Raw genomic sequence first — 16,879 nt, forward strand, 5'->3', positions numbered from 1 at the left:
CAAAATCTCTTTGAATCTATATTTATTGTTTTTCTATTTTAGAGAAAGAAAAAGAAAAGGAAATGGCTCGTTGTTAATGGAAACTAAAGGGAAATGAAATACAACCAAAAGGAAGGAGAAGAGAATGATGTAAAATTACCTTTCCGCTGTGCCATCTACCCATATAAAACTATCATCTTGTCCATATTCTCTATTAATTCCTAACCAAAAGCAAGCTATCGTCGGGTTTGAGATTGGTAGGAATCCTGCCAGGAAGTTCTTGAAATGAAACGTGGAAAAAGAATACAAAACAGAATTATAAATGGGGACAATTTTTTTCTCCCCATGTCGTCTTAAAATAATATCATAAACGTTGTCAAAGGCCAGTACTTCCGACATAGCTTTGCCATTACCGGAAATTTCCACTCGAAAGAAGTGTTTACATGAACAATATTTATTGGATATCATAACATGATATGTTCCAATCCAAACATATCACTGATATTCATTTTCCAAATCTGAATATATGTTAAAAGCTTGGCTCCAATATAAATAACTGTTATAAACTGGGCTTAATATTCTCATTAAATGATTTATATTACCTACGGCTAAAGATAATTCACCAATGCCGTGACATGGCAATATGATTATATATGCTCCTTGAAAACGAAATAAAATTTAATTATACAATTCATACAGGTGAAAGCGTAGGTTTTTTCTCTCTTACATTGAGTTCTTTTGATTTGATAATGGCCAGGTCACCGCCATTTCCCATGCAGTGTGCTCTAGCATCATCATAAGACATCTCTTCGTCGAAGAACCGATATAACGATTGGCCGAAACGTTGCCACATACAACGGGAAGCTGACGATGTAAATATGACACAAGTATAGTTTAAATTTCTTATTTTATTTTTAAACAATTGTTTGTATCGTTTTTTCCTTCATTATTATAATTTTTTTTATTATCACTACATTGATTTCATTGATTGATTTATTTATCTATGTATTTATTTATGCATTATTCAATTAATCTATTCGTTTATTCATTCATTGCTGCATTAGGGTGGTGGTTAGAAACTTTTCAGTGACCGAACAACATAAATGAAAGATGTATTGGCAAAGTTACTGATGTCGATCACCGCTGATGTTACCGTTGCATTGGCCACAGAAATATTAATATATCATGAATATATTTACCTTTCGGACGTTGACATATGTGGACGCGCACATATAAACAATTAGTTGTTTGCCATCCCCCTAGATTTAACATGCTGTATGTAGATCTCATGCCAACACATCTATTGCGCCCTAACGGTTCTGAAGGTAGCCAATTTGAGTACCTATCCAGGAAAAAGAATATTCATAGTGTACTATTGACTTGTTCTTCACAACCGAATAAATGCCTTTGAATATCCCGAAAATGCCTTATTTTACACACATTTTCTATTCGAGAAGGGCCTAGTTCTGTACCTTATTGTACATCCCCCTAAAATTCATGTTCAGATTACGTAATGCGTCAATGTAATGTAATGTAAAAATCTGATGGACAGGGTTATTGACATGCATAAGGTTGATTTGTTAAAAGTAGATGCGGTCTTTTTTAAGTGATTTCAAAAGTTCAGTAGAATTCCTAGAAACATTTTAAAAGAATCTGAAGTCATATATGTTTGCATGTTATTTTAGTTAATTATACGTTTGTTTGATGTACATCCATATTATGTATACTTCTTCTTATTTCTCTATGTAACTCATTCTAATACTATCCCTCTGCGAGACAAATTCGGAAAACAGTAAGATTGCTGTATAAGACTATTATTTCAATTTGTGTCTCAAAGGGTAGCATAAGACCTAGTTGTGAAGTGGTTATGCAAATATTATCAATGCAATCATCTTCATTCACATCACCACCATTAGTATATTGATTTTCAAAATAATCATTATCATTGTGGATAATTGTTTTTGATTTAATCAGGTCAGGCCTGAATAGCACATGGGCTTTTGTCTGGCTCTTTTACCAGCCAATATTTGTATCATTTTATTATGTAAATATCATTCCATAATTATGATGTTGATTATGATGACGATGATGATGATTATTATTGGCCATATCATTATTATTATCTTCAGTATTATTATTATTATTATTATAATTATCATTGCTATCATTGTTGTTATTTGTTTTGTTATTATTATTATTATTTCTATTATTATTATTATTTCTATTATTAGTAGTAGTATTATTTTTATCTTATATAATTGCTATTGTTACTATTATCATTAGTAATATTTGTATTATCCTTATTGTACATTAACTCTGGTTGTGTGCTGTTAATCCATGTGTACTGTCCATCACCGTCTTCGTCACGAAGTCCTATCCAGTAGTTATATGCCTCATAATATTTCGTTGAGTAGGTGACGAGAAAATTCTGAGAAGTGGGAAAAAGGGTGATTGTTAAAAGAATATAATTCAAGGAATACTCTTGCAGGGTTGTAATAAATAAAGTGTTATTTTATTGTTTTAAACGTGTTTTATTGTTTCAAAAGTTTTGTTAGGGAAACGGGCTTCCACTGCGGTACTCAGTAAGACACTCATAACAGGCCTTGTATGTTAAAATAGATTTCGAACCAGTGATAAAATACAATAAAAATTGATTTTTGTTTAAATGTTCACATTAAAGAAACCGTTATGGAAAGGGTTTAGGAAAAACAACCATATGTGTGAAAACTTACCCTGCCAGTGTTCTGAGAAATATGGGAGACATAAATGTTACATGTTCTTAATTCAACAAGACTCATATAAAAGGTACGAATACTTAGAATTTTTAAACAGGAACATGCCAGCTGATCAAAAGTCCACAAGATTGCCAATGTTCTAGGAATTGTGCAAAAGGCAATTGAGACCAATATATCGATCTCGGGGGCATTTTTTCGATTGGGCCGTCGGGTTCGTGTACTTTGATTCTTCAGATAATATTTCATGAGACCAAAAGGAAGAGAGATGAAGTGGAGAAAGATATGACTCCACTGGTATTTTGATAAGCAGCTGTGGGAGTATGTATATGCCAAAATAAATACAAACCAAGTATTATAATTCAATGCTTGGTGAAAATGGTATCAAAAGCGAAAAAGACCTTATCAGGAAAATTAGCCCCTGGACAATCACCCTCCAGGAAAATGGGGAAGATGGGGACCTTCCCCAATTATGAAATTTTGAGCAAAATCCGATTAAAAATAGGAAGGATATGAATATTCGAAGTTGTCATCATTCAGTGAAACACAAATTGGCAACACTGATTGCATCTTCAAAAGTTCATCTTATTTTTGATCGGCGTAACTTCTTCAAACTATAGGCTAAATGAAAGCTAGAAACAAAGTAAACGCAAACACAGTCATCCAACCAGGGACTCGTGGTACTAACTCCCATAGGCAGTTCTCATCCTTCCGCTACTTCCACTACTTCCGCTACCTCCACTTAAAACCCATACTGGAATATTAAATCCGAAAAGTTTACACCTGGCATTTTACTGGGTTTTTCCCCCTTGGAACGTGGTCATGGGGATTAATATAAACAGAATTCAATTGACAAGCTGTCGTACTTAATACGTTTCACAGAGAGCCCCCCCCCCCCCCAAAAAAAAAAAACGACGCTATAAAATAGGCATTATAATTCATGAGCTAGTCGCGGCTCGCCGGACATTTTGCATTATTCAGTGCGGCCCCAAGCCCCCCACCCCAAACGTTTGACTTGTCATGACTTCTGGAAGCAAATGGTTAATTATTGTGCCTTCTTGGAGATCTTAAAGTTAAAATTTTGCGAAGATAAATCAGCATACAAGAAGCATATTTCAAACTATTTACATTTTATGTCACATGCCAAGTTTAAATGAGATGCCAATTACCAACAAATTACAGCATTTAAATCAGATAAATTTAACAGCATTTTAGAAAATGTTTCAGTTTTAATTTTTATTTTCATTTCTAACAGAAAAATCATTAATAGACAATTTTCCTTTCCCCATATTTATCCCTCCACATGGATTTTATTGCTTTTCATTTGCAACAAATTAACAAAAATATATTCAATGTAATTTAAATTTACATAAATAAAATTGACTACTCAAGATTCAAATATAACTTGAACTGTTGAGTTAACAACAAAAAATATTTTCAATAACATATTTCTTATCTTCTTGGAAAAAAAATGGACAAAACAAGACAAAAGACACATAATATCGTTTGATTATTGGGCTATACAATTATATTGTTGTGACCACTGCTTATGATTTAGAAAATTATCTCAAATTTTCCCGGGGGTAATTTTCCTTGGGGCCGTAATTATCTTAGGATGTAATTGTCCTCGGGGTAATTTTCAAGGGGGTAATTTTCCTCGGGGCGGGTGCTCCTTGGATGATAATTTTCAGGGGGGGGGGCATGTTAATTGTCCTAGAACCGCAAAGGAAATATCTTAGACATTTTTAAATATCCAATATGAGTATACGTGATGTAAGGTAATGTACTACACATTTTTTAATTAACATGTAACAGCGGTTTATACAAACTGTTGAAATGGGACGAAGGGAAAAGGAAATATTAGTAATAAAATCATATTGGTGAATACATATTGGTGAATTTTATTTTCACTTACATTTTGTTCATGAGAAGTAATGATTGCGAGATGTCCACCTTGCTCTTCACAGTACATGTTCGCATCGAACCAGTTCCTTCCTTCGTTAACGATGAGGTACTGTGAATCACCGAAGTTTAGCCAGCCTGGAGTATTACATATCTGCCCATTAACTGAATTGTAATGTAATAATAATAATGATAAATGTAGTATTATAAATTCCCAAACCTCTTCTAGGCAACAATGTCATTAAAACAAACAAGTTTATCATATAGCTCCGTTTAGTCTCATTGGACAACGCCTTCTATCGTCAAAGTCCAGCAGCCTAACATGTTAGCCTATGGACTTTTACCCAACAAAAATCGTTAAAAATTCATTTTTTGTTTAAACGAAAAGCACATCCACCTCGACGTACGTTGACACTAGCTCTTTCATTGGAACCCTCATGTCCCATTGACTTTTGAAAGTTCACCCACCATAATTTGATCAAAATAGGTCGCAAGCTCGCCATTGCCTACACATGTGCAACAAGTCGAACTTTGGACGCGATTTGTCATGCGATTGTAAGGTTATAGGTCAAGCACACGAGGGATAACAAGCATGAATTATCATAGATCAGTTCTGATTGGTTCATTATGTCCATTTCAGCCAACCCCCACCGTAATTTTTCCATTTAGTATAGTCAAGCATTTTGCCTAGGTAAGCAAAAACATGACTATTCATGAACGCCATGGACTTTTCGATTATATACAGAAGGTTGCAATTGTGCACCATATCAAATTCCCCCACTTTCAGTCAAGTATTTCATTGAATTATGTAGTTTGGTAGGTTTATTTTACCTACTGTTTAATTATCAGATATCAATGATAGTTAAAGGTTCTTGTATTTTATATTTAGCAAAGCAATCTCACATACAAAGTTACTATCAAGTGTCGTCTGATCCGCCGATTGCCGTCTGCTATATACGTTCAAGGCACATTTATCTGTGGACTGTGATGTACACAGTTTACCCATCATTGTAGATTTATGATTTAATAGCCATCTGTCATTTATTAGTCTTAAATTGTTGACACACATACAATTACCACACATATGAACACTCTCACTTCCCCTCCCCCCCCCCCCAACACACCATTTCCGCACACCCGGTTCACACATCCTACCCAATGGCATATACACCCTGTAACATAGTGGAACATTCTAGTTTGGTATTGCATGACGGCGAACTAGCTACGTTTGTGCTGGCAAATTTGTGCTGGAGAAAATTAGAAAATTTGCACCCCCCCCCCCCTTGAGAGCCAGGGGGGGGGCATCTCCGCAAAAAGGTAACATTTACGTGTTTTTACACATTTTTTTCCAGGGGGTGTGCACCCATTTTTTCAAATTTTGAGGGGAGATAATCCCCCCTAAAAAAATCGAGGGGAAGACGTGTCCCCCCCGTTCCCCCTGGATCCGCCACTGATTAATACAGTATCTTCTCAAGGGGCATTAGTGCCCGGCTGAGATGTGTACCCTCAACCCTTGGATTGAGAGTCAAGTGAATGATCAATTATCTTACGACACCTTCACGAAATATCCACCTCTTCAAAACATTAACACCTACATAATACACCCTAAATCAACTTAATTTGCTTGTAGTCAGGGGCGGCGATCCCGGGGGAACGGGGGGACACGTCTTCCCCTCGAATTTTTAGGGGGGATTGTATAGCAAAGACTTCAACACATTTTAGGCTCTGGAGGGCCCAAGAGTGCAGCGTTTAAACAAATAAAAATGCAAAAATCTTCTAACTCGGTAGCTACGCTCCCTCGCACAATATCCTTCAAAATGTACAAGTACAATTAAATACCGAGAAACTTGAAGGGGGAAAAAGTATATTGCTATAAACGTTTGATACCAGTGACTTACAAATGATGTATAAATGGCATGATTGTTCCCTGACCTTCCGGGTGCCCTACCCCCTGGGCCCAACCAAGAGCCCTAAGTGGGGCCCCTGGTTGCTCATATGACCGAAATTAAATTCCTAAAACGCCTGAGCTTCCAGGGCCTCTGCTACCTGGACCCCACAAAGTGCTCTTAGACGGCCCCTTTATGCTCATCTGATCGTAATTTAATGCTTAAAACCCCTGAGCTTCTGGGGGCTGACCCCACCCCAATAAGTTACCTGCATGACAGTGTCACAAATAAGGTTTTAAAATATGCTCATCTGACCATAATTAAATGCCCAAAACCCCTGAGCTTGACACCCGCCGGGGCTTTGCCCCTGGACCCCACGTCATTGTACGCTTCACTTTGCTTTGCTTTGCTCTACCTGATCGTAAATACTTAAGCCCCCCCCCCCCCCCACTTAAAAAAAAGGTTCCCAGGGCCTGCGTAACGTGTAAGAGTAGTGGTGATGCGGATTTTTTTTCTTCTGCCCCCTCCCCCAAACGTTTCTTCCCATTATGCCACTGCTCCCTCGTCCCTCGCATTTCGCCCCCCCCCCCCTCCCCCCGGTCATAAAAAAGAAATCGCCGCCCCTGCTTGTAGTTACTTGGGAATTAAGGAATAAGTAAAGCTAAAACATAAAGACACTACACCATGGAGAAGGTAATATCAAAGCCAAGATTGTAATGAGTGCAGTATAAGCTTTCGTAATATATTTCGTTTTTTCTACCTTGCCCTGTATCTCTGTGCAGACTGATCATCAACATCAAAATGGCCAACATCTGAATAGACACAGAAATGATTCGATTGCGGATATCCATAATAGTAGAAAAAGAGGCTCATCTGAAATATTGCTCCTCTTGCTTCCGTTTCCTGTACTCAGGTAGGTTGATGTTCCTAGATGTTTCAAGTAATAGACTTATTCTAATTTTTCTCCAAGCTGTCGTTCCTAAAAAGTCAATTGGTAGGTAAATGTAGTCTGGTAGTAGTTTTTTCCCGTAACAGGAACTAAGGCATAGCCAGCTTTCGTCGTTATTTTTTAATGTGGCCAACTTCCTCAAAGTGCGGTGAAAGGTTAAAAACGTTCGTCACAAGCCCTTAAAAGGTATTGAAATGCACTCGTTCCGTGTGATACTGGAATGACGTCATGTTTACATTTGACATTGTACGCGTACCTAACACAATACTCCATTCAAAATATGATACGAATGAGATCACTTCAGTGCCCAATTCAATGCTTGGGAGCTCGGTTCATTTGACATTAACACATATTGTTTGCTAGTCACCCAACTCAACTTGATGCATAATTTATGGAACCATAGTAACGTAGGGCTACCATTTTTACAGTTCTGGCATAGATGCAGCGAAAGCTATCTATGTCCGAATCGGTCAAATAAAGATAATGGTTCTCAAACAACAAGGAAAATATTTTACTTGTTTAGAATTAGTAAGAATATTATAAGGCAAAGGGGCCCGCCAGGCAAATTTTTTGATATTTGTTTGATATTTCAAAATTCAGATTTTAATTCATGTCCCGAACGTAGAGCGCACGCTATGTGCGTTAGCCGCCAAGCAAATGCTACACCGATGTTGGCCTACTTGGCTTGGTCGTAAATCTAAACATGCAGTCTAGCCTTTTGGTTAGAGTCAGATTCGGTGGAATTAGCCCCTTGGTTCTTACTATAATCTACATCGATAGTAATCATCTCTCTGACAATTCTCATCTGCACATTTTCTCTTCACGATTCTCGACTGTCAACATTGTTTTTCTTGCTGTGATTCGACATATTCGTATAATAAATAATCAGAACTTTAACTTTATGAACGACGTGTTACTCTGTTGTTTAATTTTTTGTTAGCCTACTGCTGTCATTAATGTAATGGTAACAGGGTTGTACCAAACAATAGTCAGCACAATCATTGTTACTGTTTCTACATCCTTGATTACTAAATAAGCTCGTACATAAACGTGTTATATGAGTGGAGGGTGGATTTTTTTTAAAGATCAAATCTCCCATTGAGTTCCGACATGTGTTATGTCTCGATCAAAGCGTCACATTACTTAATTCGTCCCCGTCATGAATTCAATGTGTAGATACAATATTTATAATGCACTTATTTAGTCCTCCGCAGCTGTTTGGGTTATTTGAGCCATTTTATCTGTTTAGATACAAACTTATCATGCGAATATTCATATCAATTGCCGTCTCTTCCTACTTTATACCTCGAGCGACTCGAGTATTGCCTGCTTTCGAACTATAGGTGGCGGATGTTAATGAGTTTGATAGTATGTATACCTAACAACATAAATGTTGAACAAATAGATGATTTCGTTCGAATGCTTAGAGACCAAGCTTCAGCGATACGTCATCTAGTGAAACTTCGGATTCGCCGAAAGTAGAAGAGCAGGAGATGGAGCAAGGGAAGCAGGAGGAACTGGGGGAGGACCTGGAGGAAGATAGAGGAGAATCAACAGGAGCGGTAGCAGGAGCAGGAGCAGAAGGACGAGGATGAGTTGGAAGAGGAGCTGGAAGACCCTCAGAGGACGAAAAAGAGGATGACGAGAAGGAGAACCTACATGTTAGAGAATGAGGATCTGTACATTTTAAAGCTAATTATTAAATAGAAGGCTCATTTTTTAAAATATATTCTGTCTTCGTTCTAAGACTATTGTACTTTTAACTTGTGAATACGTATACTTTTCAATTGCATTACAATGGCAATTCAGTTGCGATGATAGAATTTTTAAATAAAACCATTTCAATCCATCTATCTATCTATCAGGGAAAGGAACTTAAAGAAGTGGAGCAGCATAGTTTAAGCAGGACGTGAAGGAGAAGCAGGGTGACGAGCTTGAGGAAGAAGATGGAGGAGAAGGAAGAGTTCGATGAGGAAGAGGTGGTGAAGGAGCAATTTGAGCAGGAGGAGGAGAAGGAGAAGGAGAAGGAAGAGGGGGTGAAAGAGCAATTTTAGCAGGAGGAGGAGAAGGAGGAGGAAGAGGGGAAGAAGAAGAAGGATGAGGAGAAGGATGGGTTTGAGGAGGAAGAGGTTGTGAAGGAGCAATTTGAGCAGGAGGAGGAGAAGAAGCAAGGTGATGAGCTTGAGGAAAGGAAGGAGGGTGATGAACTTGAGGAGAAAAAGAAGGAGAAGGAGGAGGAGGAGGAGGAGAAGAAGCATGCAGGACGAGTTCGAGGAGGAAGAGGTCGAGAAGGGGCAGTTGCAGCATGATGAGGAGGAGCAGCAGCTTCAGGAGCAGAAAGGGGATATAGAGAGGGATCAGTTGGAGCACCAGTAGTTGGAGCTACATGGAGAGGAGAAGCCGAATGAGGCGGAGGAGGTGGATGAGGAGGAGTTCGTAGAGGAGTAGGGGCGAAAGTTAGAAGGATTGGGAGAGGAGAACCAGGATGAGGTGGAGGAGTTTGTCAAGGAGGAGGGGTAAAAGCAGAAGTTTGAGGGCGAGTAATTTGAGGAGCAGAAAGGGGAGGAGAAAGATGGAAGATCGATTGGAGCAACGGCAGGAGGAGGAACAGTCTGAACGGAAGGAGGAGGGGAAGAGGGAAGAGAAGCAGGATGAGGTTGATAAGGAAGACAGTGTACGTAGAGGATGAGGAGCTAAAGTATGAGGATGAGAAGTCGGAGCCGCAGACGAAGAAGTAGGCCGAACAGGAGAGGGAGCTAGGAGGAAGAAGAGGGAGAAGAGGAAGACGAAAAGTGTAATGTATTTGCCTAAAGAGGGCGTTATCAGATTGACCTGTACATGCTATTAGTACCACGTATTGTCACTCGAAACATGGATGCCTACACACATGCCCTTCACACAATAAACGGTGCAACTTCTTATCATTAGTTGGGTTTGATGGTTTTACCTACCACTGTGTGATAAAACTTGAAAGTTCCATGTCACCATTATCATAGACTACAAATGAATATATTGAATAACCTTTGAAATAAAACAAAATTCAATATTATATTTGGGATGAAAGCTTATTATTTTAAATCTTGATTTCACTCACCTTTGTGTGGAGTCGGAAAAAATAAGTTGCGAAATACACAATATGGGAAAGAATAGAAAAAGGGAGCTTGATTAAAAGGGGGAGAGGGAGAGTGGAGGAAGAGAGCCCTTACAAAAAATGTTCAATGGTATACCATTGGTATACCATTCGGAAGTACCACTGAAAATACCATACGGATACCATTCACAAACACCATTTAAATACCATTCGGATACCATTGAGATTACGCTCGAAAAGTACCATTGGGCACCATTCATCTACCAGTAAAATACCACCATTTAACGTAATAATAATGTTATGGACGCTCATTTGCATAATCACCAATGGTAGATGAATGGTACTTTTTACATCATTGAAATTTAAATATGAAATACCATTGAACATTATTTTGTAAAGGCAGCTTCATTTATAATTGTTAATTGTTTACGATCAGATAAATAACTTGATGAAAGTTCTAAAGGTGTGCCCCTAATACTGTAATATTTCTATTTTTGTAAGAAAATAGAATGATTTATAAGCTGCTTTAATTAACAATAACAGGCTGTTCATGTAAGCAAATGTATAATAATATATATCACAGAGTCATATGAGTGGGACCACAGGCACAAAACAGCAGTTACTCACGGTTAAGAGACACATATCACATCCAAAATTACTCCAAATTGAAGAAAAAACTAAAGATCCATCATTGTTCCTGAGGACTAGGGTATTATTCCTTGCAGTTTGTCAGCTTTGAAACGTTGATCATGAAGAAAAAATTGCGAAAAATAAAACGAAATAACAGAGCAAATTGTAGTTCAAAGTATAAGGGACACCTAGCTTTCTCAAAGTCCATTGACCATTGACCATACAATTCCACCATTAAAACACCATTGACCATACAGTTCCACCATTGAAACACCATTCGCCATACAGACTCCACCATTGAAACATCATTCACCATACAATTCCACCATTGAAACACCATTCACCATACAGACACCACCATTGAAACACCATTCACCATACAATTCCACCATTGAAACACCATTGACCATACAACTCCACCATTGAAACACCATTCACCATACAGACACCACCATTGAAACATCATTCACCATACAATTCTACCATTGAAACACCATTGATCATACAATTCTACCATTGAAACATCATTCACCATACAATACCACCATTGAAACACCATTCACCATACAGACACCACCATTGAAACACCATTCACCATACAATTCCACCATTGAAACACCATTCATCATACAGATGCCACCATTGAAATATCATTCACTATACAGACACCACCATTGACCATATAACTCCACCATTGAAACATCATTCACCATACAGACACCACCATTGAAACACCATTGACCATACAATTCCACCACTGAAACACCATTGACCATACGGACACCACCATTGAAACACCATTCACCATACAATCCCACCATTGAAACACCATTCACCATACAGACGCCGCTATTGAAACACCATTCACCATACAATTCCACCATTGAAACACCATTGACCATACAATTCCACCATAAAAACACCATTAACTATACAATTCCACCATTGAAACACCATTGACCATACAACTTCACCATTGAAACACCATTCACCATACAGACACCACCATTGAAACATCATTCACCATACAATTCTACCATTGAAACACCATTGACCATACAATTCTACCATTGAAACATCATTCACCATACAATTCCACCATTGAAACACCATTCACCATACAGACACCACCATTGAAACACCATTCACCATACAATTCCACCATTGAAACACCATTCATCATACAGACGCCACCATTGAAATATCATTCACTATACAGACACCACCATTGACCATACAACTCCACCATTGAAACACCATTCGCCATACAGACTCTACCATTGAAACACCATTCACCATACACTTCCACCATTGAAACACCATTCCCCATACAGACGCAACCATTGAAACACCATTGACCAAACAAGTCCACCATTGAAACACCATCCACCATACATACTCTACTATTGGCTCACCACTTATCATCATACACCACCATTGAAACACCATTCACCATACAGAATCAACCATTGGCACACCTTTGAAATACCATTTACCATTGATGCTACCATTCAAACACCATTCATTTACCATTAGGCTTTTTGGTAAGGGAGGATTGGAGGGTCCGGCGTGATTTATGAGATAATATTAGAGAATGGCAAGTATTAAAGAGATATGTAGTTACATAGAAAAGAGCTGGAATAGTTAGAATAGGAGAATGAAAGTAAAAAGAGAAAGAGTAGAGAGATAGAGATAGAGAGAGAGAGAGAGGAAGCAATTGCGTGTGTACATGTCGTCTCGGGGAGATTTATTTGCTCTAAACTCAACACTGTGTGATATCAAATATGCTTTATACGATACACGTGTAAATACTGACCTCTCAATTATATTTGGCTTTCCTCTTACCGTTATATTATTGTAATGCATAGATAAAGATGTAGTTATGAATGAAGTAGATGACACATAGGCTCTGGAGGGCCCAAGAGTGCAGCGTTTAAACAAATAAAAATTCAAAAATCTTCTAACTCGGTAGATACGCTCCCTCGCATAATATCCTTCAAAATGTACAAGTACAAGTAAATACCGAGAAACTTGAAGGGTGAAAAAAAGTATATTGCTATAAACGTTTATACTATAGTTTTGCTATAAAGGAATGTAATTGTTTAATGCAATAAAACTTCAAAAACATGTGACGGGGTAGTCACTTCCGTCACCTTCACCCCTCTCATTCACTATGCTTCCTCGCATTTGCGTACTGATGGGGGCGGGGGGCTTTTGGGGAAGTTCCCCCCCCCCCCCCAAATGAAATTCAAACGTGGTTTATTTCTAATTTGATACCAGTGATTTACAAATGTTGTATAAATGGCATAATTGTTCCCTGACCTTCCGGGTGCCCTACCCCCTGGGCCCAACCAAGAGCCCTAAGTCGGGCCCCTGGTTACTCATATGACCGAAATTAAATTCCTAAAACGCCTGAGCTTCCAGGGCCTCTGCTCCCTGGACCCCACAAAGGGTTCTTAGACGGCCCCTTGATGCTCATCTGATCGTAATTTAATGCTTAAAACCCCTGAGCTTATGGGGGCTGACCCCACCCCAATAAGTGACCTGCATGCCAGTGTCACAAATAAGGTTTTAAAATATGCCCTGGACCCCACGTCATTGTACCCTCCACTTTGCTTTGCTTTGCTCTACCTGATCGTAAATACTTTAGCCCTCCCCCCTCACTTAAAAAAAAAGGTTCCCAGGGCCTGCGTAACGTGTAAGAGTGGTGGTGATGCGGATTTTTTTTCTTCTGCCCCCTCTCCCAAACATTTCTTCCCATTATGCCACTGCTCCCTCGTCCCTCACATTTCGCCCCCCCCCCCCGGTCATAGAAAAGAAATCGCCGCCCCTGCTTGTAGTTACTTGGGAATTAAGGAATAAGTAAAGCTAAAACATAAAGATACTACACCATGGAGAAGGTAATATCAAAGCCAAGATTGTAATGAGTGCAGTAGGCCTATAAGCTTTCGTAATATATTTCGTTTTTTCTACCTTGCCCTGTATCTCTGTGCAGACTGATCATCAACATCAAAATGGCCAACATCTGAATAGACACAGAAATGATTCGATTGCGGATATCCATAATAGTAGAAAAAGAGGCTCATCTGAAATATTGCTCCTCTTGCTTCTGTTTCCTGTACTCAGGTAGGTTGATGTTCCTAGATGTTTCAAGTAATAGACTTATTCTAATTTTCCACCAAGCTGTCGTTCCTAAAAAGTCAATTGGTAGGTAAATGTAGTCTGGTAGTAGTGTTTTTCCCGTAACAGGAACTTAAGGCATAGCCAGCTTTCGTCGTTATTTTTTTTAATGTGGCCAACTTCCTCAAAGTGCGGCGAAAGGTTCAAAACGTTCGTCACAAGCCCTTAAAAGGTATTGAAATGCACTCGTTCCGTGTGATACTGGAATGACGTCATGTTTACATTTGGCATTGTACGCGTACCTAGCACAATACTCCATTCAAAATATGATACGAATGAGATCACTTCAGTGCCCAATTCAATGCTTGGGAGCTCGGTTCATTTGACATTAACACATATTGTTTGCTAGTCACCCAACTCAACTTGATGCATAATTTATGGAACCATAGTAACGTAGGGCTCCCATTTTTACAGTTCTGGCATAGATGCAGCGAAAGCACTGAGGAGATATCTATGTCCGAATCGGTCAAATAAAGAAAATGGTTCTCAAACAACAAGGAAAATATTTTACTTATTTAGAATTAGTAAGAATATAATAAGGCAAAGGGGCCCGCCAGGCAAATTTTTTGATATTTGTTTGATATTTCAAAATTCAGATTTTAATTCGTGTCCCGAACGTAGAGCGCACGCTATGTGCGTTAGCCGCCAAGCAAATGCTACACCGTACATATATGTTGGCCTACTTGGCTTGGTCGTAAATCTAAACATGCAGTCTAGCCTTTTGGTTAGAGTCAGATTCGGTGGAATTAGCCCCTTGGTTCTTACTATAATCTACATCGATAATATTTATCTCTCTGACAATTCTCATCTGCACATTTTCTCTTCACGATTCTCGACTGTCAACATTGTTTTTCTTGCTGCTCTGTGTGATTCGACATATTCGTATGATAAATAATCAGAACTTTAACTTTATGAACGACGTGTTATTCTGTTGTTTAATATTTTTTTTAGCCTACTGCTGTCATTAATGTAATGGTAACACGGTTGTACCAAACAATAGTCAGCACAATCATTGTTACTGTTTCTACATCCTTGATTACTAAATAAGCTCGTACATAAACGTGTTATATGAGTGGAGGGTGGATTTTTTTTTTTAAAGATCAAATCTCCTATTGAGTTTTTACATGTGTTATGACTAGTTCAAAACGGCACATCACCTAATTTGTCTCCGTCACGAATGACATTTTTAGATACAATATTTATAATGCACTTATTTAGTCCTCCGCAGCTGTTTGGGCTATTTGAGCCATTGTATCTGTTTAGATACAAACTTATCATGCGAATATTCATATCAATTGCCGTCTCTTCCTACTTTATACCTCGAGCGACTCGAGTATTGCCTGCTTTCGAACTATAGGTGGCGGATGTCAATGAGTTTGATAGTATGTATACCTAACAACATAAATGTTGAACAAATAGATGATTTCGTTCGAATGCTTAGAGACCAAGCATCAGCGATACGTCATCCAGTGAAACTTCGGATTCGCCGAAAGTAGAAGAGCAGGATATGGAGCACGAGGAGCAGGAGGAACTGGGGGTTCATTACATATGTTTTCCACCTCATTTTACTTGATTTATTATTGTTATTTACCCTTCCTTTCTTTTTCTCTCATTCTATTCTCACCTTTTGTTGATTCTTACTCCTTGCTCCTATTTCTCACTCATCCCTTCTTCATTTCCATACTCAGTGAATTTTTATAGAGAGTTTTAATATGATGATTTATTTAATATATTCTGTTTTCGTTCTAAGACTATTGTACTTTTAACTTGTGAATACGTATACTTTTCAATTGTATTACAATGGCAATTCAGTTGCGATGGTGGAATTTATAAATAAAACTATTTATATCCATCTATCTATCAGGGAGAGGAACTTAAAGAAGTGGAGCAGCATAGTTTAAGCAGGACGTAAAGGAGAAGCAGGGTGATGAGCTCGAGGGGGAAGAAGGGAAGAAGGAGAAGGATGAGGAGAAGAAGCAGGATTAGTTCGAGGAGTAAGAGATGGTGAAGGAGCAATTTGAGCAGGAGGGGGAGAAGAAGCAGGTTGATGAGCTCGAGGAGGAAGAGGAGAAGAAGGGGGAGGAGGAGAAGGGGAAGGATGAGTTCGAGGAAGAAGAGATGGTGAAGGAGCAATTTGAGCGATTTGAGGTGGATGAGGAGGAGAAGAAGGAGAGTGATGAACTTGAGGAGGAAGATAAGGAGCAGGAGGAGGTGGAGAAGAAGCATGCAGGATGAGTTCGAGGAGGAAGAGGTGATGAAAGAGCAGTTGCAGCAAGATGAGGAGGAGCAGAAAGGGGATATAGAGAGGGATCAGGTGGAGCAACAGAATACCAAGGAGCTAGAGCTAAGCAGGATGAGCTTGAGGAAAACAAGGAATTCGCACAGTAGGAGCAGTAGCAGGAGCACCATCAGTTGGAGCAACATGAAGAGGAGAAGCATAAGGAGGTGAAGGAGGTGGATGAGGAGGAGTTCGTAGAGGAGGAGGGGCGAAAGGTAGAAGGGTTGGAGGAGCAGCTAGAAGAGGAGAAGC

At 38.8% G+C, this 16,879-nt stretch overlaps 1 protein-coding gene across 1 annotated transcript; it reads left to right on the top strand.

The window, feature by feature from the left end:
* The first annotated feature begins 9,394 nt into the window (after positions 1-9,394).
* LOC115921238 (cilia- and flagella-associated protein 251-like) lies at positions 9,395-16,584 on the top strand. The gene is made up of 3 exons (XM_030978514.1): positions 9,395-9,484; positions 9,530-9,715; positions 16,375-16,584. Exons 1-3 carry the CDS (start codon positions 9,395-9,397, stop codon positions 16,582-16,584), a joined length of 486 nt encoding a protein of 161 aa, XP_030834374.1.
* Positions 16,585-16,879: the final 295 nt, after the last annotated feature.

Source organism: Strongylocentrotus purpuratus, unplaced genomic scaffold (assembly GCF_000002235.5).
Source record: "Strongylocentrotus purpuratus isolate Spur 01 unplaced genomic scaffold, Spur_5.0 spur5_scaffold_1, whole genome shotgun sequence".
Classification (NCBI taxonomy): Eukaryota; Metazoa; Echinodermata; class Echinoidea; order Camarodonta; family Strongylocentrotidae; genus Strongylocentrotus; species Strongylocentrotus purpuratus.